Source organism: Trichomonas vaginalis, chromosome IV, assembly GCF_026262505.1.
Source record: "Trichomonas vaginalis G3 chromosome IV, whole genome shotgun sequence".
In the NCBI taxonomy this organism is placed as follows: domain Eukaryota; phylum Parabasalia; order Trichomonadida; family Trichomonadidae; genus Trichomonas; species Trichomonas vaginalis.
In genome coordinates this window covers 21,595,494-21,618,803 of record NC_067206.1, presented here as the reverse complement: position 1 = coordinate 21,618,803, position 23,310 = coordinate 21,595,494, and the positions used below count along the sequence as shown (strand labels likewise).

At 35.7% G+C, this 23,310-nt stretch overlaps 14 protein-coding genes and 1 pseudogene across 15 annotated transcripts, besides 1 other annotated feature; 5 read left to right on the top strand and 10 right to left on the bottom strand.

Moving 5' to 3' along the window:
- Positions 1-8,730: part of a mobile genetic element that runs on past the window's edge.
- TVAGG3_0142190 (KilA, N-terminal/APSES-type HTH, DNA-binding family) lies at positions 908-1,399 on the bottom strand (the record flags this gene model as incomplete). Its single annotated transcript, XM_051224314.1, has 1 exon — positions 908-1,399. A coding segment is annotated over one exon (492 nt), but the record flags the coding sequence as incomplete, so codon positions are not given.
- On the bottom strand, positions 1,728-2,588 carry TVAGG3_0142180 (uncharacterized protein; the record flags this gene model as incomplete). The annotated part of the gene is made up of 1 exon (XM_051224313.1): positions 1,728-2,588. The coding sequence occupies one exon, from the start codon at positions 2,586-2,588 to the stop codon at positions 1,728-1,730; it is 861 nt and encodes a 286-aa protein (XP_051109299.1).
- On the bottom strand, positions 2,625-3,209 carry TVAGG3_0142170 (His-Me finger endonucleases family; the record flags this gene model as incomplete). The annotated part of the gene is made up of 1 exon (XM_051224312.1): positions 2,625-3,209. One exon carries the CDS (start codon positions 3,207-3,209, stop codon positions 2,625-2,627), a length of 585 nt encoding a protein of 194 aa, XP_051109298.1.
- Positions 3,281-5,434, bottom strand: TVAGG3_0142160 (DNA/RNA polymerases family; the record flags this gene model as incomplete). Its single annotated transcript, XM_051224311.1, has 1 exon — positions 3,281-5,434. The coding sequence occupies one exon, from the start codon at positions 5,432-5,434 to the stop codon at positions 3,281-3,283; it is 2,154 nt and encodes a 717-aa protein (XP_051109297.1).
- On the bottom strand, positions 5,463-5,687 carry TVAGG3_0142150 (phage tail repeat-like family; the record flags this gene model as incomplete). Its single annotated transcript, XM_051224310.1, has 1 exon — positions 5,463-5,687. One exon carries the CDS (start codon positions 5,685-5,687, stop codon positions 5,463-5,465), a length of 225 nt encoding a protein of 74 aa, XP_051109296.1.
- On the top strand, positions 6,655-7,329 carry TVAGG3_0142140 (annotated as a pseudogene). Its single transcript has one exon. A coding segment is annotated over exon 1 (675 nt).
- Positions 8,731-9,150: 420 nt separating the features above from the next.
- On the top strand, positions 9,151-9,717 carry TVAGG3_0142120 (uncharacterized protein; the record flags this gene model as incomplete). Its single annotated transcript, XM_051224309.1, has 1 exon — positions 9,151-9,717. A coding segment is annotated over one exon (567 nt), but the record flags the coding sequence as incomplete, so codon positions are not given.
- Positions 9,718-9,719: 2 nt separating this feature from the next.
- Positions 9,720-9,962, bottom strand: TVAGG3_0142110 (serine threonine-protein phosphatase family; the record flags this gene model as incomplete). Its single annotated transcript, XM_001299889.1, has 1 exon — positions 9,720-9,962. One exon carries the CDS (start codon positions 9,960-9,962, stop codon positions 9,720-9,722), a length of 243 nt encoding a protein of 80 aa, XP_001299890.1.
- Positions 9,963-9,980: 18 nt separating this feature from the next.
- Positions 9,981-10,343, bottom strand: TVAGG3_0142100 (uncharacterized protein; the record flags this gene model as incomplete). The annotated part of the gene is made up of 1 exon (XM_001299888.1): positions 9,981-10,343. The coding sequence occupies one exon, from the start codon at positions 10,341-10,343 to the stop codon at positions 9,981-9,983; it is 363 nt and encodes a 120-aa protein (XP_001299889.1).
- Positions 10,344-11,477: 1,134 nt separating this feature from the next.
- TVAGG3_0142090 (uncharacterized protein) lies at positions 11,478-13,956 on the bottom strand (the record flags this gene model as incomplete). The annotated part of the gene is made up of 1 exon (XM_001298929.1): positions 11,827-12,807. The coding sequence occupies one exon, from the start codon at positions 12,805-12,807 to the stop codon at positions 11,827-11,829; it is 981 nt and encodes a 326-aa protein (XP_001298930.1).
- Positions 13,957-14,186: 230 nt separating this feature from the next.
- TVAGG3_0142080 (pectin lyase-like family) lies at positions 14,187-15,457 on the top strand (the record flags this gene model as incomplete). Its single annotated transcript, XM_001298928.1, has 1 exon — positions 14,690-15,364. One exon carries the CDS (start codon positions 14,690-14,692, stop codon positions 15,362-15,364), a length of 675 nt encoding a protein of 224 aa, XP_001298929.1.
- Positions 15,458-15,492: 35 nt separating this feature from the next.
- TVAGG3_0142070 (uncharacterized protein) lies at positions 15,493-16,164 on the bottom strand (the record flags this gene model as incomplete). Its single annotated transcript, XM_001298927.1, has 1 exon — positions 15,493-16,164. A coding segment is annotated over one exon (672 nt), but the record flags the coding sequence as incomplete, so codon positions are not given.
- A 3,698-nt stretch (positions 16,165-19,862) lies between these two features.
- On the bottom strand, positions 19,863-20,901 carry TVAGG3_0142060 (RNA splicing; the record flags this gene model as incomplete). The annotated part of the gene is made up of 1 exon (XM_001299886.1): positions 20,041-20,901. The coding sequence occupies one exon, from the start codon at positions 20,899-20,901 to the stop codon at positions 20,041-20,043; it is 861 nt and encodes a 286-aa protein (XP_001299887.1).
- A 29-nt stretch (positions 20,902-20,930) lies between these two features.
- TVAGG3_0142050 (transient receptor potential cation channel subfamily A member 1 family) lies at positions 20,931-22,378 on the top strand (the record flags this gene model as incomplete). Its single annotated transcript, XM_051224308.1, has 1 exon — positions 20,958-22,310. One exon carries the CDS (start codon positions 20,958-20,960, stop codon positions 22,308-22,310), a length of 1,353 nt encoding a protein of 450 aa, XP_051109294.1.
- A 38-nt stretch (positions 22,379-22,416) lies between these two features.
- On the top strand, positions 22,417-23,294 carry TVAGG3_0142040 (transcription-initiator DNA-binding domain ibd family; the record flags this gene model as incomplete). The annotated part of the gene is made up of 1 exon (XM_001293269.1): positions 22,417-23,271. One exon carries the CDS (start codon positions 22,417-22,419, stop codon positions 23,269-23,271), a length of 855 nt encoding a protein of 284 aa, XP_001293270.1.
- Positions 23,295-23,310: the final 16 nt, after the last annotated feature.

The following is a 23,310-nucleotide window of genomic DNA, read 5'->3' as shown; positions in this document are numbered from 1 at the left end:
GGTGAGAAAACAGGTGAAAAAAGAGGTGAGATCTCACCACTTCACCTAAAATATATTTTTGCTGAGTAAAATGAGTTTTGGTTGAAAAAACAGGTGGAGCCAAAAGTGGCTCGACCTCAAAACAAGCATTTTGTGAAGAATATACCAACCCGCGGAATTCCGCGGGTTGCTTTTTATACAAAACATTGACGTTCATGTTTGACAAAACAAGCATTTCGTGAAGAATATACCACCTGCCGGAATTCCGCGGGGTGCTTTTTATACAAAATTCAACGGGTGAAAGTCTTGACAAAACAAGCATTTCGTGAAGAATATACCACCTGCCGGAATTCCGCGGGTTGCTTTTTATACAAAACATTGACGTTCATGTTTGACAAAACAAGCATTTCGTGAAGAATATACCAACCCGCGGAATTCCGCGGGGTGCTTTTTATACAAAATTCAACGGGTGAAAGTCTCAACAAAACAAGCATTTCGTGAAGAATATACCACCCCGCGGAATTCCGCGGGGTGCTTTTTATACAAAAACATTGACGATGAAGTCTATTTCCTGTGTTGTTGTCAAAATGTCATGTTGTCACACTTTTTCAGAGAAGTTAAAATTACCTGGTGACCTGGTGACCTGGTGACCTGGTTCCACCTAAAATATATTTTTGCCGAATTCAATAAAAATAAAATGGTTCATTTACTCAAAATATTTTTGTACAAAAGGACCCCAACCTTTTAACCTCTCTTCTGTAGCTTCTAATGAAACTTTAGCGAGTTCATATTCTCTAAATTCTCTCTTTAAATCTTCTTGTTCCCATTGGTTTAGTTCGTATGGAGAGTCTCTATAACCAGAACATATCTCACGTTCATGTTCTATTTGTTTTTCGCGCATTTTTCTAACTTCTTCTTCGAACAAAGGTTTTGCATTCTCTGCTGTATCTTCAAGTTCTTCTTCATCTAATTTCTCATGAACTTTCTTGTCTATGGAGTCCAGAATTTTTCCAACTGCTATGCAATATTTTGGAGAAGCCCACATTGCTATATAGTTTGTAAGTCTTGGGTCTACATACATTCCTCTAACCTGTTTGATTTCATCCGGAATTTCTGCATTAGCATTGTATAAAAAGCAACCCGCGGAATTCCGCGGGTTGGTATATTCTTCACAAAATGCCTTAAAATACTCTTCCCAGGACTTATTTTCCAACAACCTTCTAAAGTCTTTCCTAAACTGCTGACATATCTTTGTTGCATTTATATAACCATCCTTGTCTCTACGTAAGACTTCAATACCGTTGTAAGTGCCTTTTGTGAATGTTTCGCCATTAGATTTGTTCGTGAACGTTTTTGCTTCGACTGTCATACTGTTCTTACAATAAAAATAAAAAATATTTTTTGGTGGTACGTCGGACATTCGTTTGTGGCTTAACCGTCGGACATTCGTTTGTGGCTTAACCGTCGGACATTCGTTTGTGGCTTAACCGTCGGACATTCGTTTGTGGCTTAACCGTCGGACATTCGTTTGTGGCTCGACCTCAAAACAAGCATTTCGTGAAGAATATACCACCTGCCGGAATTCCGGCGGGTGCTTTTTTATACAAAATTCAACGGGTGAAAGAATACGATGAAATCTATTTCCTGTGTTGTTGTCAAAATGTCATGTTGTCACACTTTTTCAGAGAAGTTAAAATGACCGAGGGACCGAGGGACCGAGGGACCTGGTGAGATCTAAAATATATTTTTCAATACTTTTTCAGCACTTTTCCGTAGTTGTATATGAAAGACAATTCGAGATAAAAGTCATAGTACAAAGGTATTATATGCTGCACACCGTTTGTTGTGAACCAGACTTGAAAGTCAGAGAAACTGTTACTAGGTGGTTCGTAGAATTTAGAAGCAAAGTCATAAAAGTCCTTACCGATACAAAGAAAACTGTTGTTGCTTGAACTGAAACTTGCATGACACATAACATTTTGAGGGTCGAACACGTTTCTATAAACTGTCAAATCTGCTGGTGGGAGTATAAATTTAAAAGGACCGTCAGGTGGCAATGGTTCGTTCTGGTTTAGTAACCGAAGAAATTGTGCCCAAGAACGTCTGTCCACCCCCCAATATAAAAACTCTGTATCTCTTGGAGGGTTAATTTCAATCTTTTGAAATGAAACGGTGGAGTTCATCTTGTCGTATTCTAGCTTTAGATAGTATGTTCCATTTAGTAAAGAGTGGTATTTTTCTTGAAATTCCCAGTAGTATTTGTTTATTTGAGTTTGAAAGTCATTTAGAGTTTTTTCAAGACTTTCGTCTGAACGAATTGTAAAGATTTTCATTTCATCAAATTTTTCTATTAGACCATCAGAACCTTTATACTGACCGTGAAAATATACTGCAAACATGAATGCGTTAGTTCTATTTGAAAACAAAACTCTTCTAAATCCTATTGCCTTTGCATCTGAAGGACTTTGAAGCCAGCGAATTGGATAGTCAAACCTGTAAGCTCCGGATGAAATTTCTTCATCTGATATAGTCCTACCAGCATTTGTAAAGATATAGTCTAACGGTTTTGTATCTGCTACTTTTGTTCTTTGTTTTTCAACCTGAAGCATTTTATATATGTAAAAATATACTGTTTTAAAAACGTTTTAAAATGGTATGCCATATAGCTTCTTGAATTTGTTAAGAAGTATTTGAACGTGTTTTCCATCTGTATCTCTAGTGCTTACATAAGCATAGCCTGCCTTAGTAAAATATACTTGTAATTTCCTATAGTTTACGCCGGTATAAAAGTAGAAAGAGTCTTGTTCTTCGCTATAGTAGTAAAACTCAAGCGTATGCTTACCATAGTCTGTAATTTCAATTGCTTCATCTTCTAGTTCGTCGACAAATTCGAATACTATATCTCCAAATTTGCCTATGTTCTTATTGTTTTCAGAACGAGTAACCCAACGTAAGTTCTCAAGTCTATTGTCATTTCTTATATGGTTTATATGGTCTACAAAAGGTAAATTGTTAGGATTCGGTATAAAATGAGTTGCAATGACAACATGTTTAAGATAGTGTTTTCCACCAATCCTCATCATAGTATATCCGTCATTTCGCTCACATTCGCTTAAAACTCTTTTTGTCTTTTTGTTTCTGACTTCAAATGACTCACAACAGTGAATTTCATATTTCTCATCTAACAAACAAGTTTCCCAACGGTCTTTTCCGACAGACTCAGCGTACATTTCAAATAAAATAAAAAAATATTTTTTTAAAAAAATGTTTTAAAAAATGTTTTACTATTTCATGCAATGTTTTATTTCATGCAATGTTTTATTTCTGTCCCGTCTTCAAGTATACCCCAATACTTACGCTTGGAGAGAACATGAACTTCGGAAAATACCTTGTCTAGCTTAAAACAGCCCATCTTTTCACCGACTAAACCCATTTCAATGAGTTTGTTATACCCTTCTTCGTTCGTCATGAGTGCGTCAATGTTTTCGTAGTATACCTTCACTTTGGATTTAACCTCTGAGAAAAATTTGTTGTAGTTGTCAAGGACTGCTTTTGCGAACTGAGGATAGGACCAATGTTCGACAATAGGTTTTACTGTGGTTACTAAGCCATTTTGACCTTGAGTAAATTCGTATTTCAAAACAAAAGGGGAGAACCTTTCAACAAAGTTGTCGACCTTCTCATAGTGTTTACTCTTCATCTTTTGAGGTTTTTTAATGGAATATCCCCATGTTGAATTCATAAGCAATTTGAGTGTCATTGCAAGTTTGGGGTTTGAAGCTTTCCTAATATCATAGAGTTGTTGTATGACCTTTCCAACTGTATAGTTCTTTCCCGGGAACTCGCCATTTTCATTTGGAATTCCAGTTGGGATATATTGGACGAACCTCATGTACGCAGCGTTAAGGTCGACATAGTATATTTTTTCGTATGAGTCGAACTTATCGCATCCAATCGGCCCGGTTCGTGGAAATTCAAGTGAGTCTCTTATCTTCTGAGAAACCTCGCCTGTTATCTCATAAACATCGTCAAAGCAACCTGTTTCATATAAAACCTTCTGAGCTAACTCTGATGCTCTCCAATACAATTTGACGTCGATTGGATGCCTCAATGGAAGTTTGTTTATAGCATCTTGAAGTTCTTGCAACCTCATTGGAAGTTCTTCTGGTTCAGGTTGGTATCCGAACAATCCAACTCCTTTTGGAACTGTGTACTTCTTTTGTGCTATAACTTTGTCTGGAACAACTTTTGGTCTTACTAACAATGAAAAGTTTGTTTCGTCTTTTGGTACAAAAGTTTCTGTCAGCTTGTCATCTGGAATTGGTTCCAACAAACCTTTCTCGAAAAGAATGTTAACAGCTCTGACAATGTTGCACTTACCTTTTCCGAACAATGGGTTTGTAAGACTTTCGTTCAACATGAAGTGGTTGTGGACAAGTACAATCTTCAACCATGGCAATTTGAAGTCAACAACATAGTCATCGTGCGAAGAACCTTTAGCTGTAGGTATGTTAACGCGGATATTGACATTTGCCAACGGTGCAATCTTTGACAATTGACTTCTAAGAATGTACCTTGTCTTCACACATGACTCAAGATACTTCATTTTCTCATCTGTAACAAGACCAGAGTTCCTGAGACATGTAAGAATACAAGGTTCATTGACAATTGTTTCAATTGAATTGTAAATTCCATACCTTGTCAGGTTAATGTCAGACTTATTTCTGAACGGGAAGTATCCAGCATGTTGTCTGACTGCTTGAGGGTTGGGTTGGTACCATTCAAACTTCACGCTTGCAATTCCTTCAATTGCATTTAAGATGTCTGAGTCGGAGTCAAACATTTGTTCTCTCTTTGTAGTCTTGAAAGCGTCAAGAAGTTGTGCAGCTGTTTGTTCATTGCCATGTGAGTAGTATATATGACCATCTAAATCTGTTACGGTTAGTCTGAGATTGTATCCTTTCTTATTTCCGTCTTGTATGGCAGCAAGTACTCCCATGAAGCCTTCTTTGTTCTTTCCATCGTCAAAGTTAACTGTAAAGGTTCGACCAGATGTAATTTTACTTCTAACCTCGCGATACTTTTCATATGCATATCTTGTTCTTTCCATGGGAGCATGTGCGTCTTCACCTTTTCCTTTTTTCCTCCTCAAAGGATTCAATTGTTCGTCATGTTTCCAGTAGAATCTGGCAAAGCCGTCGTGTCCTTCAACTTGAGGCTCATTAACATCGAAAGGCATGTCCATAAGACGCTCTTCTTCTAACCTCTCTAGTCTGTTTGGATAATTTGTGCGTGCTGTTTCCAGGTCCATTTCATAGGTCAGACCAGACAATTTGTCATAGACTTTTATGGGTCTTCCCTTCCTATATTTAAACTTCTTTGAAACTCTCCAACCATATCTTTCTAACTCTGCTTTTATTCTAGCAGATTTTCTATCTATTCTATACGGGGGCATTTTTTATAAAAATAAAAAAATGTTTTTTTTATTTTACGTAACCACCTGCTGCCAAAAGTCTTTGACGCCAACCCATACCAGCTAATGAAGGTTGACTTGGTTTAGTTTGGAAACTAAACTTTGGTTTTGGTTTATCTTCAGTTTTTGGCTTCCCTTCTTCTATCTGTTTTTCGTCACTTTTCGGTTCGGCTGACTTTACCTCACTTGCTGGAACAGTTGTGTCGTCAACATCTTCATAAATGTCATATGCCATTTGTTTTTGTTTTCCTTTCAACTTTTTGTGTTTGTTGTAAAGTTTAGAATATTTCGACTCTAAGTCAATGAGATGTTCTATAATGAACTGTTGGTCAGTGAAGTAAACTTTTCCATCTGTTGTCTCATAAACTCCTTCAGACTTCAATATTTTATTTGTGAGAGTCTGTTTCTTTTTTGAGATACTTGCCGTTCCATTTTTATGAAAAGTGACTTTGTAGTTAGGGTTTGTATTTCCAGACCTCACACTTTCTATTATTGAATTTTTCTCTTCATCTGTAAGTTCTTTGACAGGTTTTGACAATGGTTCTGAACTTTTTGTTTGTGGTGTCAAATCTACCGTTTCAACTTCTTCAGTCATTTCATCTCAGTAAAAAATTTTAGTTTGGTTTGTTTTCAACTGGTTGTTGAGGTTTTTTAAGTCGGTCTAAAACTTCTTGAGGTATAGGAAGAACTTGACAAACACGTAGTTTAACTGCTGGAAGCCGGCAAATCCATCTTGAGCCCATTTGTCTCAATGCTGTATTGTTCATTTCATCTCAGTAAAAAATTTTCATTCCCCACGTTTGAGGTGGTTGAGGTTGGTTGTTGTTTACCCACTGTTGTGCATGGTTATATCCTCTGTTAAAGAATCTTTCACCTTGGTCCATATAGTGCCCTGCTTGGTTATAGTAGTCATTTGCTTTGTTATAGTAGTTTCCTGCTTGTCTTCCTACATTGTCCATCCATCCTTGAACTTTTCCTCTTGTTTCAGGATTTGGAATAAGATTTGCTGCATCTCGTGCTACCTCCCAACCTTTCTGTACGTTTGTATAATAGGTTGTGCTTTCTCTTTCAGTATACCTAATGTACTCAAAATCTTCCTTCCAATTCCAAATGCACCTCTGGCTAGTGTTCCCACTGCGGGCAAAAATCTAGATGCGACTCCTGCTAATGCGCCAAATAAACCCATTTCTTATGGGTTAAAAATGACGAATTCAAACAAGGACCCGTATGTTTCTAAAGCAACAAAGAAAGCACTCATGGTAAAAATCTTTAGTTCAACACCAAATGCTTGGTTTATGGATATCATGGAAAACATTCCGAGGTATAGAGAAGATGGACCACCATACTGGCTAATATTTGTTGGTCAAAACACAAGATACTGTGAAGCCATACCATTATGGTCCAAAAATATTTTAGATGTGAAAACTGCTTTGACAATATTCGTTGACAAATACCATCCAACAAAACTGACATCTGACTGTGAAAGTTCTTTCAAATCAGACGATATTAAAAACTATCTGCGTTCAAAAAATGTAAACCAATATTTCATTGTCGACCAAAACCATTCTGCTCTTGGTGTCATTGACAGTTGTATAAAAATCTTAAGAGACTTAAATCAACCACAAGGTGGTGAGGTAGATGAAATGTCATATGACGACAAATATAGACACTTCTCCATGGCAAAGATGAGACAAGTTTTAAATATTTACAATAGCCGTAAACAAAAAGGTTTGGGAAACCATCCCCCGAAGAAATGAAAAACAACCCGACTTAGAGAAAGACTATATATTTAATAGTTTAGTCAAAAGAGACAAACAAGAAAGAATGCCAGGCTTCAAACTTAAGAAAGGTGACAAAGTAAAAATAGAAATACCTAAACGCGACCCATATGAAAATACTATTGACTATGACAACAATGGGAACTCGACAGGTACTCACATTCGTGTTCGTAAAAATAGAAGAAAGTATACAAGAGAATATTATGAAGTTTTAGGCAAACATGGCAAAATGTACAAACTGCAAGCAGAAGATAAAACTACTATTGTCAGACCTCGTTTCAAACTTGTTAAGGTTCAAGGTGGTATACTTTCAAAGACAGTTCCTAACAAATATAAGACAACTCCTGACGAATATGCTAAAGAAGTTGAAAATGACGACTAAGCATTTCTATACCATGCGTAAACTGTCATGTAAGGTGGCATGTAGTCTTTACTTTGTCCCGTTGTTTGCGTATACCCTGAAACGCGATGTATATGGTTTCCTCTCCCTGTGTTACTCCAGTAACAATCTATAGCAAACTTAACGTTGTTTTTAACATCATATCCTTTACCTTTTGTCATTGATGACCAATCCCAATATCTATGACTATGCCAACCTGCTTGAGATGTACTTAAATCTATGTAGTGACTGTGTGCAGGTAGGTTTTCACCTGAAATCGTTTTACTTCCACCTGTTTCCTTTGAAGAGTTTGCACAATACAAAAACCTGTCGACTATTTGAGTCCAAGTTCCAAAACCAAGTACTACTTCTGGTCTGGTAGAGTTCATTGACGTATAAATAGAGCCTATAGGATATAATGTTTGAAGTATTTCTGTCTTTAACGTTTGAAGCTCTGTTTTGTCAGCTTTTTTATCATATAAATCTTGAGCAGTGAATTTAACTTTGTTTTCATCCTCCATGACATAGACATTTCTACATCTAATGTATCTCATCGTCGTTATGTCTTCATCCGATGTTAAACCTTGTGGAAAGTTAGGAGGTTTCCAATACAATACATCCCCACCAGTTCCATCAGGTTCTTCAACCGTTCCTGCAATATTTTCTATACCAACAGTTGCGAAGAAATCGTGTGTATGTCCAACGTCACTTTTCTTGTTTAAGGTTTCTTGTAAGTTTGTAATATCAGATATGGTATGTGTATGAGTCTTTTTAGAATATTCTTTGTCAGCTCTTGTCACTTCACTTGACATTTTATTGTCAACATATGTTTTGTCAGCTTTGTCATCTAACATTGCTGGTAGTTCATCTACGTCATAGATGTTATGTGTATGATGTTTTTGTGGGTATGTTCTATCTGTCCATGCGAGAATATAGTCTCTTGTTGCATCTACATACTCTTTGTCAGCTTTGTTGTCAATATCTGCTTTCAAAAGAAGTTCATCTATAGGTTTCTCGTTTAAAGTTCTTTTTGTTGGATTTATACAAACAGTATGGTTCTTACTGTCTTGAAACAGAAACTCGTCTGTCATTGGGTTTATCGTCAGTTTTAAGTTTCCTTCTTTCAATGACTCAGATATCTTAGAATAGTTTGAAAAGTTTGTTGTGTTCTTATTTAGAGCTTGTACAATGAGTTGTCGGTTGTGTTGTATTTCTCTCATAGACGCTGTTTCTTTCGACATTTTTATTCTAGATAAAATATGCTTTCAATAGAAAAAGAAAATTCAAGAGTTGCTACAACTAAACCATTAGATGAACTTTTTACGAATGTCGGTCAAAAGTTTGAGACAGAGACCGTAAAACATGAAGGCTATCGTTTTGACTACCCGTTAAGATGGTTAAGAGACCCATCCGTCACAAAAGCTATTGGCTTTCGTAGAATGAAGTTCATTTCAGAAGCCATACATGGTTTCCCATTTACGGTCGCTTTTGAAGTTCGATACTATAACAAAGAAAAACGTACGTATGAGAAATTTGAACAGGGAAAACTTTTACAAGTGAATTTGCTTGTAAACTTAGAAACAACTCTTCAAGCTTTTCAAGAAAAAATAAACGATATCTATCTCGAATATGCAAACCAGTTTAACATTGACGAAGGAGAGTACCATCTCGATATTGTTTATGACAGGAAAAATGCAACTGTTAAAATCAATAGAATAGAAGACCTTGGAGAAGACGTTTATATTTCTACAAAATATAACAACTTGGCATGGTATAGATTTTTGAGGATGTTAAATCAGCCTGCAGAATATCCAGTACACCCGAACTTTTATGAAGTCGAAAACCCTAATGGAACATATGAAAATGTTTTCGACTCAGATGCTATTATCGTTCATGCTTCATTTTCTGGTGCACAAAACTCTTTTTTATGCTTGGCAAATGACTTTTACGAAAAACCTACAAAGCTATATGAACCACCGAGTGGAAGTATTTCAGACTTTCAAGTATGGTTTACAACAGATGGAAGAAAGAGAATAGTTCCATTATACCATGCGTTTTACTTAGAACTTAGTCTCATATACAACTACTATCGAACGGTAAAAATATAATTTTAATACGGTTGAGGTGTTGGATTTGGTTGCCAACTAGACTGTGGTGCAGGTTCAGGCTGTTGTATAACAGGAGCTTGTTCTTCTGGTTCAGGGTCTTTAGGTATAATACCAACGAACTGACCTACTCTTTTACCAATATTTTTGACACCGTTCCAAATTCCTCTTCCGACAGATTTTATTCCATTCCATATACCTCTTCCAACATTTCGAAAGAAGTTTCCAATACTACTGAAGAAACCCATTTTACTATATGTAAAAATCTAATGTCCGCCTAGTCTCTTACGTTTCCTTCTGAGTTCCATAGCATTCTTTAACTGGAGCTCATACATTCTATTTCTCCTCTGGTAGAAAACATACTCTGGGTCAACTCCTGTGTTCGCGTCATCTGCATAGAGTTGTTTATATCCCACTTCAGGGTTTGTATAAAACTCTTTCCATCTCATATTTGCATACCATGGTGGCAAACCTAACGCAGCGTCATTTGACATGGCAGTTTGCATTTGTACATCTGTTGGCACTTGACCATAGTTTGCCATTGCAGTTTGTATTCTAACTTCATTTGGAATATTCTCTGGGTTTGGTTGTCCGGGTTGCTGTGCATTTGCTAAGTTCTGTGCGTCCATTTAATATTAGATAAAAATATCTCTTACGAGTACATATACTGAACATTTGCTGGCATTGGTTCATCTTCATATTCTCTATATCTTTCTGCCACGTCAAATAAGTAAATGACACAATGGAAAAAACCTAAAACAAGTAGTCCTATTTCAAACCACATTTACTTACCAATAAAATTTCTTTGTTATGACACTTTTTCCGGTTTATAGGACCTCTCTCATATTCTATCTTATCGTATCTAAACTCATAGTCATGTATATCCTCTAACCATCTCATGACACTTTCCAAACCACTTTTATCGGATGTAAAGTAAAAGCATGGATGGTTATGTAAAACGTCTAAAGTTTCTAAAGAGTCTCTCAAAGTCCAGTCTACTTGGTATTGAAAATCATATGTGTTATAGAACGGCGGGTCCACTATAAAGAAAACATTTTCCTTGTTTTTATATTTTTCATACAACTCTGTCCAACGACATCTCACAAACTCTATACCCTCAGTATATTTTTCTATGTTCTCTTTGAAAACCTTTGTATAGTTAAGATATAAAACGTTTGACATAAGTGTTTCAATGTCATGAACTCTTATAGAACCACTATACAATAGTCTAGAAGATATACTATCCCAGTCAATATACTCTGCTTTTTTCAAAACCTCTCTGACAGTATTTTTCTTATCTAATGGTATACGTTCCATCTTACCTATAGGTATCTTTTCTTTTAACTCTTTCAATATTTTGTTAGTGTCTGGTATATGTTTGAGACGGTTCATATAGTTGTCGAAGTCATTGCATATAATCTTCGAGTCAGGAAATACGGTATGGCACAAATGAGATATATAGAAACTTCCACCGAACAAATCTACAAATGTTAGACCATTCGGTAGTTTCTTAAGTTCTCTCAATAGAATATCTTTACATCTACTCTTATTTCCAAAGAAGGGTAACGGTGGTTTTGTAAAATTCATTTTATATTTAATAAAAATGTTTTTTCCCTGAAAAGTGACAGAAAAGTGACAAAACATGAAAACTACTCGGTTAAGGTCTTGTCGGTTTTGTAAAATAACCATCCTATCTTGTTAAGACTTCCTGGACTGTTGTCAAAATGTCATGTTGTCTCATTTTTTCAGAGAAGTTCGTTTAACCGAGGGACCGAGGGACCTGGTGACGTAGCGACGATAGACTCTTACTTGTCGGACATAGTTCTACTATTTTGAGTCCTCTACCGAAAAGTCAACAGCAACGACTTTCAAAAAATTTTAGGGGCTAGAAGGCACGAAGTGCCTGGAAGCCCCAATACTTTTTTTTTTTTTTTTTTATTCCATGCTAATTTTTGAGTAGGATTTAATTACATTCATTTATCCATATGGAAATGTAATAAATTCTGTCATCATTGAATTTTTTACAGAACACAGAATACGGATATTTTAGAAAGTTTCTATATAAATAAAAGTAATTTTATTCAAGATAAATAATTAATATAAAATATTTAATCAACGACGACATGGGAATCGGTGAGAGAAATATTCAATGCATTTGGTTTTTTTGATAATTGCAAATTCTGCTTGGCAATTACCAGTTGAAAGATGAATCAATTTGTTAGTAAATAGTTCTCTTGGATTAGTAAGTACTACATTTCTAAGAAATGTTGATGAAGTCGAATTGTCAATGTAACAACTATCAACTGTTGTTTGTTCATTTGGATCACCATAATTACTGTTAAATATCAAAGATGAATCTTCAGGACCAGTGTTGTTAATAAAAGAACAACTTTTTACAGTAAGAGAATTTTCTTGATGGTGAATAATTCCAAAATCTGATTGAGTAGTAGTATTATTTATAATATTACATGAATCAATCAAAGCGTTATACCAAATACTTAGAATCATAATAAATGTTGCTAAATTATTAACAACAGTTGTATAGTTATATTTTGTTGTGTAATTAACATTAGGACTTTTAAGCCAACCAGCAGGTCCCCAAGATGCTTTGCATGATGAGAAATTTGTTGATGAAACTACGATATTATCACGTTCTGCTTCAATAGAACAACCAACACTTTCTTTTCCTACATCGAAAAGGGAACTTTCCATAAAAAAGTTTAAGTTATCTCTGTCAACTAAAGTATATGAAAATTGGCCTTTACCTTGGCTTTGGCATTTTGTACAACAGAATTTTCGTTGAACAATCGAACTATTACTACCAATTTTGAAGTAAATGCAACTTCCACTTGATGTTGAAGTGCAATTACTAAAAGAACACCGATTATGTAGGAACAATGAGTTTTTAACTGGATCAAAGTAGATAACTCGGTTATTATCATCAAAAAAATTGCACTCATCTAAGTAATATTGACCTTGACCTGCTGGTAGATTGCAGTTTTGGCATGATTTGATTTCTTGGCCTGTAAATTGACTTTTGAAGTAACTATTCCAAATATTGTCATCCTCTAAAGATAGAATTATGGTGAACATTTTATTAATTTGTCAAAAAATGCCATCCTATCGTTTTTTTAGAATTTGAAAAAAAAAATGCACTCAACTTATTTTTGTCAAAACTAGAGCAAAAATGCCCTAATGCATATGTCCTCCATGTTCTTTCTTGCTGGTGGCGTTAGCGATTATCAGAACAATCTTCTGTTTGCCTGAGAAAAAACGAATTCACCAATTTGTTGAATAAAGTCGAGAATTACATTTTTTGATATAACTTGAACAAAATCTAGCATTTTACTAGTTCACATATGGTTTTTGATCTTTGATCTTTTGAATGTCAGAAATCAAATTTTGCCTGAATATTTATGGTCATATTCTGACACAATGGAATTCGGTCGTGGTATTTTGCCAACAACAAGCAATCGAAAGTATCTATGAATCGTTTCTATTGAAAGAAATAATTATATACCATAATTAATTTTTCTCAACTGGTCAGAGAACGAGAAAAATGCTTAGATCTGAAGAGGATCGATATCATGTGGTGTTGTCAAGCAGTTCGAAATATCCAAAAACAAAATATTAAATGAATAGATTTTGAGATGCTTATATATATATAGTCGGGAGAAAAAGGTATAAACGGGGCAAAAAGGTGTAAACCTTGATATTTAGAAGCCAATATTAATATAAATAGTATCCTTACATTGAGTATATTTGGGCAGTGCATTCAAAACAAAAACTTAAAAATATGTAATTTAGATATTTTAATTTTTTAAAAAAACTTAATAAGACTCAAAAAATCATTGCTAGTAAATTAAAATAGTATATAAGCAATATCTTTATTCATTTTTGCCAATGAAACTTACAATTCTTTGAATAATTTGCAAGAATTTTATTCTTGTTGGCTTTCATTAAGGCCATGTGTAAAAATATTGTGATTTTTACTGGATCCTTTGGACTGTAATCTGTCTAAATTGACTTCAGCGGGCATAAACCAAATAAATTTCATTATTTGGCGTTTTTCTTCGATAAATATTAAGGAGAATGATCTAAATCATATGTGGAACCGTAACATTAAGTGATCATGTGTTGATCCATCAAGGAAATCAGTAGTTGGAGTTGGATAATCCATAATGAAAAATTATAAACGTTCATTTTTTATTAAGTTTTATTTCTTTCATATTTCGATTATTTTAAGGATGTCAATTCGGAAAATTGTTTTCATTTTAGGAGAATATAATTTTCCTTTTGGAAAATTTAAAAAGTGAGACGCGCAGGATTCGAACTTTTTTAAAAGTTGATTTAAATATATTCTAGTGTGTATTCTAAGGATAATATCATATTTAAAATAAGAATATACTAGTTTAGGTGGTATAATTTTTTTCGATAAATTTGAGAGCATGTACGTTTAGGGCATCAAAAGTGTCAATTCGCTCAGCGAAAGCCGAGCTAGCTTCGTTCTCGAAAGAATAGGGAAGGAGTGAAAGAGAGTGATACAGATGTTGACACATTCATATCATTTCAACAAATTTTGATCAAATTGAAATTCAATGAAATTCAATTCACTTCATATCCTTCAGTCAATACATTGACATCCTTCTACATCACAATGATAACTCGTGCATCAATAGTTCTACAACTAACTCAGAAAAAACAAGATTTTCCCTTCCAGCTTACAGCTTTTAAAAAGTTTCGATAATAAAAATCACTCTACTCTTGTTTATCGATATGTTGTGATAGTAGGTAAACGTATTCTTATCGATATTAATAAAAATATTTTTACGAAAATCTGAACCAATTACAGAGTTATTCATAAAGTTTATGATAACTGTAATTACTTCATCTTTGTTTAATATTTGAATAAGCTCAAAACAGTTCATGTATCATAAACAAATGTTCTGCTGATAGATGTTATAATCAAATATCCATGTCTTATTACTATCTTGATGGAGGAAATTTTGCAACTTTTCGTTTTGCAGAAAATAAAATTTTATCAACTACGATTCAATCATGTGCGCCAGATTCATATGGTGTTAATGCATTTAGATCACGCGATACATCAGGAAATTCCACAGCATTGAATATAAGTCATTGTAATTCTGATAACACTCCAATATTTACTATGTTTCCTTCGGGTGATGATTCAATAAAATATTCAATTTTTAATGAAAATTCAGCAGGAGAAGGGTCAATATATGGTAAAAAAGAATATGATTATGATACATATGGTATTGCTGTTGTATACTCTGGGAACTTTACGATAGAAAGTTGTTGTTTTTCTAACAATAGTGCATCTTTTCTGATTTATTCATCTCATAGCGTTAAAGTTATATTTAAAAATACAATTTTTATTGGCAATAAAAATGATTATATTGCATATGCTGATCAAGGAAATAATGGTCAAGGTATCAGCGCTTCAGAAATGTTTATCAACAATTGCTATTTTGAAGAGGAAAATACCAACTTAAAAGGAGCCACTGGCGGAAAAGTTTTATATGATAGGGTAAATAATTATTCGATAAAATCTGAAGTAATCAACCAAATCCAAAATCAACTACGCACTGTTCCAATAACAGATGCGCAATCTATTTATCATTTATGAATGAGAAGAGCTCATGCTAAATATTAAAAGCTCATTTCGGAAATTTGTTTTTGTTTTTCTTTTAACATGAACTGTTTTGAGCTTCAAACCAAGTAAAAAATATACTAAAAAGTAAAATTCAATTTATTTTACTTTTTTGCCTTCTTGAGAAGATCAAGGAGTTGTTGGACTGATGTGACTTCTGGAGCATCATAGTTGACGTGCTGACCCTTTTCATGGATGTATGACATCTGGTTAGCGATGGCCTTCTTGACGGCAATGTTCTTATCATTAGACTCTTCGTTCTTCTGTTCGATTGTTGACAAGAATGTTGTTGCCTGCTTAGCGATATCGGCACCGATGGAGTGATCTAAGATGTCGCCTGCTGTCATCAAATCAAGTAAGTATGTCTGGCATGTCTTGTTGACTTCATTCAACTCTGCAGTGAGTTGCTTCTCATCGTACTCTTCCTGGATGACTTCCTGAACTTCAACAACTGTTTCTGGTGTTGGAACTGGTGTTGGAGCTGGCTTCTGAACTAAAACTGGAGCTGGTTTCTTGAATTCAGCAACGAGTTTCGGAGGTTGGCGGCGTGGGCCGTGTACCAAACTTCCGAATTTACGGTGCATCTTAGTAGCTGGTGCAGCAACAGCAGCAACAGCTGGTGAAGTAACTTGTTTCCTGAAGATAGATGCAGCAACCTTTGGAGCAACTGGTTGTTCCTTCTTCTCTGGAAGTGATGGTGTAGAAACATGTCCAAATGATGAACTCTTCTCTGCAAGAGAAACAGAATGCTTAGCAACAGCAACTGGAGCAATCTTCTTAAATACAGCAACTGGAGCTGGTTTAGGAGCAACTGCAACTGGAGCAATCTTCTTGAATAATGTAACAGGAGCTGGCTTAGGAGCAGTAACAACTGGAGCGATTGGTTTTGTAATATGTCTTCCGAAATGAGATCTGACTAGTGTTGAAATTGGTTGTTCCTTCTTCTCTGGAAGAGAAATAGAAGGCTTGGCAACACGAGAAGTAGCCTTTCTGAAGATTCCAGCTTCTCTAGCGTTTTCTTCGACCTTCTTGACCTTTCTTGTCTTCAATCCGTGGTGATGGCCGTAGTATCTCAAGTGTGTTGTGTCGATTTCGTTTGTTTCGATCATTGAGTTGACATCGAAGTTAGCAATGAAATCTGGGACTTCTTGTGTCTTCTTCTTCTGTAAGAATGGCAATACCTTTCTAAGCTTGTTGTCAACGGAATCCTTGATGATCTGCTTGTTTCTAGCGATCTGTTCCTTGACTCTTTCAATTTCTCTGTTGATCTTGTTAACAGCGTTCTTTACAAACTTAGGAGCGTGTTTGATCTTGATTGCCTGGTTGTAGTTTCCACTTTCTATGTTAGCTTCCATTTGACCCATTTCGTATTCGAAATCGCAGAACTCTTGCTGCATCTGGTAATCATCCATTTCGTTCTGGATTCCATTGATTCCCAGTTGACTTACATCAGCTTCCTTTCCTTGGTTGATGATTTCCTTGACTGCCTGGATCTTTGCCTTGATGTCCATGATTTGCTGGTATTGGTCTAATATCTTCATGCCTGTGACTTGTTCGAAAAGAACTAATCCCTTTGTAGCATTTCCTGTATTCATCAAATCAACAGATGTCTGAACTGTTTCGTAGAGTTTTGTGATCTCTTCTGGTTTGAGATTGAGTCTGAGTTTTCTGTTGATTTCATGGACAGCTTCTTCATACTTCTTATCATCAACAAGTTTCTTGGCGTATGAAATATCAGCGTAATACTTGTTAGCAAAGGCAATCTTGGCTTCAACAGATTGAGAAAGCTTGATACCAGTGATCTGTGTGAATCTTTCTGTATCGAAATTGCCACGTTTGACTTGTTTGCCGAATTCCTCGAACTGAGCAATCTTTTCTTCTAATGATCTCAATTGCTGCTCCTTTGTCTTGTTCAATGTTGTGCCTGTGAGTTCTACAAACATGACATAAGCACCGGAGATGTTTCCGTGCTTGGCAGCATCGCGGATTTGGATTGCCTGATGGTGGTAGGCCTTGACTTGGTCACGGACTTGGATACCGCGGTTTATTGACTCAAGAATTTCATTTGGAATTGTGATGTTGAAGTTCTCGTGTAATGCTTGGTAAGCTTTACCGTATTTGCCGGCCTTGACATCCTTGTAGACAACGTAGAGTTCCTTCTGTGTCTTCATGAGTTCCTGGATTGTCTGTTCGTTCTCCTGGCCTAAGTGGACTCCCGCAGAGTTTAATTTGGCAAATGCTTCGTCGTATTTGCCTTCCTTGGAGAGTTCGTAGGCGCTCTTGATTGTTCTGGCCTTGTCCATGTATGTCTTCTCTAAAGCAATGGCTTTCTCGAGGACAGGAACGGATAAGTTGAATGCAGCAGCGAATTTGCCGTAAGCTGTTGCAATATGGCCTTTCTCGAGCTCCTTGTAGATGTCTGTGACCTTGTTCTTCATTGTAACCATCTTCTCGATCTCTTGAACTGTCTTATCTGGTAATGTGATGTTGTAAACAGAGGCGATTGTGTTGTATGCTGTTCCGATATGGCCAGACTTGATGTCTCTGGAGAGCTGGTGTAATGTGGATGTCTGTTTGACAAGATTATCTGTAAAGTCTGTATGGAAGACGGCGTTGGCTCCACCGGCAATGAGCTCGAGAGCTGTACCGAACTTCTTCTTCTCAATGGCACTGACTGTGTAGGAAACCTTACTTGCGACATCTGCAAATCTCTTCAATTTATCGGATGGAACGTAATCGGAGAGCATTGTTGTAGCACCTGCAAGTGCACTTGCAATGTCTCCGTCCTTGACGGCTCTGTAAATCTGCTTACCTTCCTTGTAAATCTGTTTACCTTGTTCGTAGTAATCCAGGCCTTGCCGTAGGAATTCGTTGTTGCCGACCGTTTCCATAGCCCAATTCTTAATTGCTTTGTGGTTCGATGCAATAGAAACCAAGCCATCCAAAGCCATTCCAAGATCTTTGTTCTTGACGGCCTTGTAGAGCATTGAGCCTTCATGGTAGATCTGAGCGGCCTTGTCAACGCCTGGGACACCCAAAGCACCGCATGTGCTGAGAACACCACCAACGACTGCATCAAGGTTATGATATTTAATACCATAGTATGCACCTTCGAGGGCCTTGTAGATAGCATAAGCCTTGTAAACTGTAGATAATGTGTAAGCAACTTGTGCAACAAGATAAATTTGACCAATACCTGGAATAATAGCGAGTACCGGGCCGATGTATGGAGCAATCTTCTTAAGAACCTTAAGAGCTTGCTTTGTAACATGTACGATTGGCTTGAAGTCTTCTTTGAAGCGCTTAGCATCCTTTCCAAGGCGGCGTCCTGTTTGCTTGAGAATACGGGCAGCGTGGTGAGGAGCAACTGAAATACGGACAGCACCTTCAGTAATGTGAGCTGCGGCTTGAACAACTCTTAAGGAAGATTTGATTGAGGCTTTAACAATCTTAACTGATTGTTTTGTAACCTTCTTGACTTCCTTTCCTACTGCCTTTCCAACCTTTCCGACGCCCTTTCCGACTTCCTTTCCTACCTTTCCGACGCCCTTTCCGACTTCCTTTCCTACCTTTCCGACGCCCTTTCCGACTTCCTTTCCAACTTTTCCGACGCCCTTTCCGACTTCCTTTCCAACTTTTCCGACGCCCTTTCCGACTTCCTTTCCGACTTTTCCGACGCCTTTTCCGACTTCCTTGACGCCCTTAGCGACACCTTTTGTAACACCTTTTGCGGCGTGGCCTACGGCTTTACCTACTTTTTTAACAGCTTTCTTGAATTTCTTACCAAAACCATTAACGTCGAATTCATCTTCGTTAAACTCGTAATCGAATGGATTTTCTTCATCTTCGTATGAATTCTCTTCAAATTCTAAAGGATTAAATTGATAACTTCGGAAACGTGGTTCTTCAATCTGATATCTGAGTGGGTGATGATGATGGCGAACACGTTTGTGACGACTGCTATCTCTTACAAGGGATGTTGCAAGAGCAAATAATAACAAAAACATTGAAAAAAATTAGATTATGGCAAAAACATGACAAATGTCGTCAAAAAAATTCTAATTTATGTTTAGAATATGATGTTAAAAAATAATTTCCAATTTTGGAAGTTCAACGATCTGCTCAATTCAAAAAATATGGTTTGCCGGAATTATCATATTACAACTATATAGTTGAATTTTCATTGTATTAACGATGTATACTTAGCCATCAACATTGAATTTTGAACTGGTTATCAGAATGATCCAAATTTTGAAAATAATAGTCAGGACATGAAGTATAGCAAATACATGTTCTAACTGATTCAAAAGTGTTTATATTTGTTGCCGTCCGGATAATGAATTTGAGAATTAAATTGTGAATCTTTCGGATTTAATTATAAACAACTATAAAAACACCATAATTTGGTTCAAGTTGATTATAGGATAATTCTCATATATGATGATCCGCATTTTAATTTTCGGCGAATTTTAATAATGGATCTGAAATTCTGATTCAGATTTTTCAGCAGAATTGTTATCTATTAATAATTATTTGTCGTGTTATGCTTGAATATTGATGGTGCAATGTAGCAACTTCCTAAAGAAGAAGAATCTGAAAAAATTTTCAATAAACATACATTTATAACAAGCTTTCATATTAGGCAGTAGTAGCTAATGAAGTAGTGGTAAGCCAAGCATTGCTCTAAGTTTGTTCTCTTCAGCAATTTCATTGGCCTCTGATTTTTGTGGCGCTGGAACAGGAACCTTCTTTTTGACTTTAAATTGGATTCTTCCTGATTGCTTTTCTTCTGATTTTCTCTTTTCAATCTCTTCAAATAATTCTCCATCTTTGTTCATTCCAAGTTTGGCAAATTCTTCTTCTTTAATTTTATCGGCCATGTGTGCTAATGGTGTTATTCGGGGAGGGAGATTGTTTCTTGGAGTTAATGGTGGAAATGTTATTCCGCACCAAAATTTATCATGCAAAAATGAATAAATAACAGTATCAAAGTATTCTACTTTGAAGCCTTCCTCTCTTAGAACAGCGACTTTAAAGTACTGCCCTAATAATCCCTCTAAAATCAAATAAACTTCTTCAGCAGGGAAAACGAAACGAACATAAAGAGCAGCAAGAAGTCTTAGGTGTTTCATTTGCCAGGATTTCGTGTTTAGAAAGCCCTCAATAACTTTTTTTGATGGTTCTAATTCTAAAAGTTTTAAAAATAGGCAAATGAAATTACAAGGTTCACGAAACAAGCCATAAACACCTCCAACGCCTTTCAAAGATTGTGCTCGATCAACTAATGTCAGTAAATTAACACCAAAACAATGTTGTTGCCAATATACAGAATTGTATATTCTATGTCGTGTGGAAGTGTCGATTAGATGCTGAGGAGCAACGCCTCTGACATACTTCTTAAAAGAATATGTGTCTGTCCACCATGGATGCACATAATTATCTTCCTTTCCTTTCTCTTTCTCTTTTTCTTCGGATGTAATTTTCGAAAATGGCAATTTTTTATTTTTTGACATGTAAAATCTTTTTTTGTTTGTAAAATTGACGTCAAAATTATTTTATTTTCACCTCAATGTCATCAATAGAAGAGCTTAAAGCAATTCTTGATGCAGGAGGTGACCCAAATCAGCTAATAGGCGGAATGACTTTCCTTCATTTTTGCATTAATGAAAACGATACAGACACTATTAAATATCTTATTGATAAAGGTTGTGATCCATATTCGCCGAATTGTACGAGTTTACCACCCCCTCTTCACTATGCAATCAAATTGAAAAAAAATAAGTCGTTACTTGCTCTATTAAAAGCCGGTGTTGATCCCAATTCGAAAACAAGAAGCGGAACTCCTGCTTTGATTACTGCCGTTAATTCAGGAAATCGAGAAGCTGTTAATTTATTACTTGAATATGAAGCGAATCCAAATGTAACTAACAAATCTGACGAAATCGCGCTATTTCATGCTATTAACAAAGGAGATTACAACTCATGCCAAGTTTTACTTGATTACGAATCTCAATTAACCGTTGGAAAAAGGTCTGCGCTACATTTCGCAATAAAACAAAATCAAGCAGAGTGTGTACGCATACTTCTTGATCATGGAGCTGATAGAGCAGCTCCTGACTCAAATGGAAGAACTCCATTCGAAATCGCCGCAGATCTTGTCGATCCAACAATTGACTTACTTTTACACTGCAAGAAATTACCTTCTTCAACAATTACTCAGGCTTTTGTTAAAAGTATTTACAACAATTTCGAAGAAAAAGAAATTGAAGACCTCAGAGACGTTATGATGGCATCTCCTGCAAGAATTCCAGCTGATATACACTCATTCATTGACAGAATAATTCATACAGAGCATTGCCACATCAGATTTCTTGAATTCTTAGACCAAAGAGAAATAAAGCTCGAGAATATAATCGAAAAGTTATCATCGCCAGGTGCAGACCAAATGGATCATGATATTTACAAACTTTCTCGTCAACTTCGAAATTCTTTTATGAAGAGAATTGAAGACTCAACGAAGCATCAGAATGAATGTCAAGACAATATATACTCCCCTCTCGGACTTAGCCATTACAACAGCTGGATAAACTATACACAGGGAATGCAAGCGTTTGTTGACAAAATTGTTGAAGAAGGCGTTGCGAAATTTGGCATGAAAGATGATTGTATTAATCTCCTGGATAATAGCAAGAAAGAAATCGTAAAAGTGAAAGAATATAAAATTAAATCGAATGAAAAAACGAAGCCGTTTCAGATGGAAATTGTAGATTTTGTTTCGGTTACTATCAAAAAATTGAAAGAACTTCAAGTTGAAGGTTTGAAAGATATTGATAAGCACTTCAAAATGCTTCTTAGGCAAATTGAAGTAACGAATCCAGAGTTGATCCGTTCTCGATTCAAGAAGCATAAGAAGAGACAGTAAAATACGGAAATATTTTTTATTGTAGTAAAAAATGTATTGTTTTACCTTTTATAACTATTATTATTGAATTTTATATACATTTATTTGTATTTTTGATATCATTTTTATGAATGATCAAATCGATATTCCTCCTGGTCTCGCATCTCGACTATTATCTAAAACTAAAGGACCAAATAAGCTAGATTTTGGTCAAAAAGTTCAACTTTCCTTAGATTGGGTCGGAGAACACCCAGCAGGGAGACTAAAGATTGGAATCTTCAGAAATGATCAAGGGAATATTGTAGTTAATGCTTCTGTTTTTAGTGCTGTTATTGATGTAAAGCCAAGATCTCTTCAAAAGAACTTTTCTATATTTGGTTTTCACAAAATTGAAGTATTAGAAAAGGGAAAATGGTATGTTTATTCGAAAACTGCTCCAAGAAATTCATTAGAATCAGTATATCAGATTCCGGAAGGCATTCCTTCAGAGCTATGGTCCATATTTTTATCAACACAATGGAATAACTTTTGTAAACTCTATCCAGAGCATTTATCAGTTGATTTTGGAAAATTTATCCCATCAAGTTTTGCTGGATTCGCTCAAATTGATCAGTTAATTAAATTTATATATCATTCAGATATTATCACTCCTGAAATCTTTTGTTCCATATTTTATCACTTTGGACCATTTTCCTCTGTTGGGACAAAGCTTCCAACCCTTTTTATGTCGATAATTTCACGAGGTTGGAAAATAGGAAATGAAAAGTTTTCAGTTTCTTTAGAAAGACCAAATGTTTTTGTATTTAAAGATGAAACAAAGAGTGTTAAGTTAATGAATGATTCTAGCACTGATTCTGATAAAGATTGGTTGAAATTGGAAGATGGATCTGTTATCAACTTGGAAGAGTTCTGGTTCCAATATTTTCCCTACGCATCACCTTCCATAAGTTATATTGCTGAATCAACTGTTAAATTCCTTTAAATGTTTGTTTTTTAATAAATCCGTATAAACTTTCAAATG